The sequence below is a fragment of the Cajanus cajan genome, chromosome 2 (assembly GCF_000230855.2).
Source record: "Cajanus cajan strain Asha chromosome 2, NIPB_CcT2T_4, whole genome shotgun sequence".
Taxonomy (NCBI): domain Eukaryota; kingdom Viridiplantae; phylum Streptophyta; class Magnoliopsida; order Fabales; family Fabaceae; genus Cajanus; species Cajanus cajan.
Window position 1 is genome coordinate 41,764,131 of NC_138518.1, and position 4,879 is coordinate 41,769,009.

At 43.2% G+C, this 4,879-nt stretch overlaps 1 protein-coding gene across 1 annotated transcript; it reads left to right on the plus strand.

The window, feature by feature from the left end:
- The first annotated feature begins 2,297 nt into the window (after positions 1 to 2,297).
- On the plus strand, positions 2,298 to 2,879 carry LOC145954914 (uncharacterized). Its single transcript, XM_083069602.1, has one exon. The coding sequence runs from the start codon at positions 2,298 to 2,300 to the stop codon at positions 2,877 to 2,879; it is 582 nt and encodes a 193-aa protein (XP_082925728.1).
- The last annotated feature ends 2,000 nt before the right edge of the window (positions 2,880 to 4,879 follow it).

The following is a 4,879-nucleotide window of genomic DNA, read 5'->3' on the forward strand; positions in this document are numbered from 1 at the left end:
TTAATCAAGTCTGCATATTTTTAGAAAATTTGAAAACTATTTGATATTATGTTTCTTTAATTCAAATTGATGGATAATTATAAAGTACTTTATATGTTGATTTACATTTATATAACGAAATATCAAATAATTTTTAAATTTTTTTAAAATTTATAGACTTGATTTATACACTAAGAACTTTTGATTCAATGATTAAATCATTAAAATTTGATGTAAAACATGAGTTATTGGATGAATTAAGTCTAGGTAAACTTATTCTTGGAGTAAGGTGATTCTTCTTCTCTCTCTATATATACACATGTATATATATATATATATATATATATATATATATATATATATATATATTATAAGTCTCCAAGAATAAGTCTCGGTGAAGTTACTGCAATCAATAACTCATAATTTATGTTGAATTTTAACGATCTAATAATTATTAAATTGAAAGTTCTTAATAAATATATTAAATCTACAAATTATTTCAAAATTTAAAAATTTTATATATTTAAATTAATGAATAATATATTTTTGTAAATATTTTGATATGAAACCTTTTATAAAAAGATCTAATGGCTATCCTGATATAGAATATTTAGTAAGTGTCAAAATTGATCTTTTGTGAGGGTCATGAGTCTTATATATACACTAGAGTAATATTATGATATAAATTTCTTATTTTTTGTTATGTCCCGCAAATTCAGTCGTATTATTATTATTATTATCATTAATAATATATGTGTTGTACTGGGAAATACACCCCTCGGCTGAACCCTAGGCCGCCGAGGCCGAAAGAAACACCTCAACCGACGAGTCTTCATCCAAACAGGGCACCCCTTCGGCTAAGTCAACAGCCGAAGGGTAAGTACCCCCTTCGGCCTTATCGATAGCCGAATACTTCTTCTACAAGGAGAGGAAGGAGTACTCCAACCCAAGCAAAAGAGCATAAAGGTGAAACAGTCAAATCACGTCTTCGGCCTCGACCATGACCGAATACCCCTTCGGCCTTGAGAAGGACCGAACACCCCCCTCGGTCAAGTAAACAACCGAACACCTCTTCGGCTAAAAGCCTGCCCGAAGAGCAAGTGTGTGTAAACCCGCATTGAACAAAGGCAGGTTAGGATATCTATTACACAATACTTATCACACTTAATTAGTTGAGATAAAGGTTAACCAAAAGGTTACCCATTTCCCAAGACAGAAGGCCCACCAGGCCCAAATACGTCACTATAAATACACAGGTGATGGGACAGAAAAGAGGTATGATTGTCGAGTATAAAAGCATTTATTGCTTTGTACCAAATACTTACTTGAGCGTCGGAGTGCCTTTGCAGGTACCATCCCCACCCTGAGGATGTACCGACTACACAGATCTGAACAAGGCATGCCCAAAAGATGCTTATCCCCTGCCACACATAGACGCGTTAGTTGCCAGAGCAGCAGGTCATCAGAGGTTAAGTTTCCTCGACGCTTACTCAGGGTATAATCAAATACCCGTGTACCCACCAGATGAAGAAAAAACTGGATTCATAACCGATTCGGCCAATTTCTACTACAAAGTGATGCCATTCGGCTTGAGAAACGCGGGGGTAACCTACCAACGACTCATGGATAATATCTTTCGTCGGCAGATAGGGACATGCATGGAAGTGTATGTGGATGATATGGTAATTAAGTCTACTTCCGCCGACGACCACATAAGAGACCTCGGAACAATATTCGACGAAGTAAGGCAGCATCACATGCGGTTGAATTCGGCGAAGTGCACCCTTGGAGTCGCCTGCAGAAAGTTCTTGGGTTTCATGTTGTCAAAAAGAGGCATAGAAGCTAATCCCGACAAGTTCCAGGCCATCGTCAATATGAGAAGACCACGTAATGTGAAGGAAGTCCAACGACTGGCCGGGCGCATAGCTTCGTTGGCTAGATTCCTTCCCTACATGGCGGACAAATCAAGGCCCATAATGTCCCTGTTAAAAAAGGCCAGCAAGTTCAAATGAACCAAAGAATGCAAATCCTCATTTCAAGACTTCAAGACAAAGCTCACATCCCCGTTGTTGCTAGCTAAGCCAAATCCCCAACTAGATATGATCGTTTACATCACGGTGTTTGACAAAGCCATCAGGACGGCTCTGGTGCAAGAGCAAATAGAACAAATGCCTGTATATTTCATTAGCCGAGTCTTACAGGACGCTGAGACCCGATACCAACATCTCGAGAAAACGGTCCAAGCTCTCGTACACACAGCCCGACGCCTCTGGCACTATTTCTAGAGCCATAGAGTCGTAGTAAAGACAGATAGCCCAATGGTTAAAGTCTTGCGAAAGCCCAAACTAGCTGGACAAATGGTCGCTTGGTCTATAGAGATGTCACAATTCGAAATTCGCTTTGAACCAAGGGGATCCATCAAAGCACAAAGCATGGCCGACTTCATAAATGAATTCGCCCCGGAATTGCCACCCGAGCCGCACATATGGGCTTTGCACGTGGAAGGGTCGTCAAACCAACAAGGCAGCAAAGCCGGTATTATACTAGAAGGTCCTGGTAGCATAGTGGTCGAACAATCACTAAGATTCGGTTTCAAAGCTTCCAACAACCAAGCCAAGTATGAGGCTCTGTTGGCCAGTTTGTGGCTGGCGAGTGACTTAGGCATCACTAGGGTCAAGTGTTGGAGCAATTCACAAGTGGTGACGGGGCAAGTCAATGGCACATTCCAAATTAAAGAACCAACACTACTTTTTTACTTCCATGCTTTCCAAAAGTTGAAGAACAATTTTGAGGAAGTCCGCGTTGAGTACACACCTCGGGAACTCAATGCAAGAGCCGACCAGTTGGCCAAGCTAGCAAGCAGCAAGAGAACTAGCCACTTGCACAGTATGATACAATAAGAACTGCAAAGCCCAAGCATCGTGGAAACCGAATGTTTACAAGTCCAACAAGGAAGCCCTAACTGGATGAACGGTATCGTTAATCATCTCTCAACTAGAGAATTACCCACCGACCCTCTCGAAGCAAAGAAGATGAGAACCATGGCCGCACGGTATACCTTAATAGCTGGAGAATTATATAAGCAGGGCGTCTCGTCACCCCTTCTAAAGTGCCTAGCACTTGAACAAGCAAATTATGTCCTCCGAGAGATCCACAAAGGCATATGTGGAACTCACTCGGGAGGACGAACCCTCGCAGCTAAGGACATCCGGGCGGGTTACTATTGGCCAACTCTAACAACTGATAGAACCAAGTTCGCGCAGTAATGCAAATCGTGTCAACAACATGGACCCTTAACGAACCAGCCGACCGAGGATCTACAATTTATCACGACCCCGTGGCCCTTCTCAGTCTGGGGAATGGATATTTTGGGACCATTCCTGTCGGCAAAAGGACAGGTAATAAAATTATTGATAGTGGCCATAGACCACTTCACAAAGTGTGTCGAAGCAAAAATAGTTGCGGTCATCTCAGCGAACAACGTACAGAAGTTCTTCTAGAAGAACGTCGTCACCCGATTCGGGGTGCCTCACGCTCTCATCACGGACAACAACCTCCAATTCACGGACTGTTGTTTCAACGAGTTTCTCGATGAACTTCAAATCAGACACAGGATGACATCGGTAGAGCACCCCTAGTCCAATGGTCAAGCTGAAGTAGCAAACAAGGTCATCCTAAGAGAGCTAAAGAGACAATTGGGGCAAGCCAAGGGGCAATGGCCCGATCATCTTCCGGAAATCTTATGGGCATATAGGTGCACTCCACAAAGCTCTACCAAAGAAACTCCCTTCCGACTTACATATGGAACAGACGCCATGATACCGGTCGAAATAGGGGAACCATCTCTAAGACGACAATGATTTAAGGAGGAGACCAACGTTGAAGCACTCAACATGGAACTTGACTTGATCGAAGAAACAAGGGATCGGGCGCTCATCAACATGGAAGCATGCAGATTAAGGGTATCTCGCAAACACCGAACCAAAATCAAACCGAGAGAATTCCACCAGGGCGACCTTGTGTGGAGAGTTGCCGGAGAAGCAAGGAAAAACAGGGCCCAAGACAAGTTAGCTGCCAATTGGGACGACACCTTCCGAATACGGCACAACCTCAATAATGGGGCTTACAAACTTGAAGAACTCAGCGGGAAAATCGTTCCGCGCACTTGGAATGTTACATATTTAAAGCATTGTTTTAGTTAGCAAGCCACATGTAATTGTTTCGGTGCGCTCTTTTCCTTTCTCAGGTTTTTTCCTCTTGTAAGAAAATTGTGAAAGACGTTTTACTGAGAAAGGTTTTTAATGAGGCACCTCATCAATGAAACAAATCTTGTTGACATGTTATATTAATTCTGGAACCCCCGATTGGAGACATCATGAACTTAAACCCCCCCCCCCGAGCACCTACGCTCGACTAAGGATGAACAATTATAGCCCTCCTAAGCACCTACGCTCGGCCAAGGATGAACAATTAAAGCCCTCCTGAGCACTTATGTTTGGCCAAGAATGAACAATTAAAGCCCTCCCAAGCACCTACGCTCGACCAAGGATGAACAATTAAAGCTCTCCCGAGCACCTACGCTCGACCAAGGATGAACAATTAAAGCCCTCCCGAGCACCTACGCTCGGCCAAGGCTGAGTAGTTAAAACCCTCTCGAGTACCTACACTCGGCCAAGGAGGAACAATTAAAGCCCTCTCGAGCACCTACGCTCGGCCAAGGATGAACAGTTAAAACCCTCCCAAGTACCTACACTCGGCCAAGGAGGAACACTTAAAGCCCTACTGAGCATCTGCGATCGACCAAGGATGAATACTTAAAGCCCTCCTGAATGCCTACACCCGGCCAAGGATGAACACGTGAAACCTTCCCGAGTATATACGCTCGGCCAAGGACGAACAA

Excerpts from the sequence above, each read along its gene's own strand:
- LOC145954914 (XM_083069602.1), top strand. The coding sequence starts at position 2,298 with ATGGTTAAAGTCTTGCGAAAGCCCAAACTAGCTGGACAAATGGTCGCT.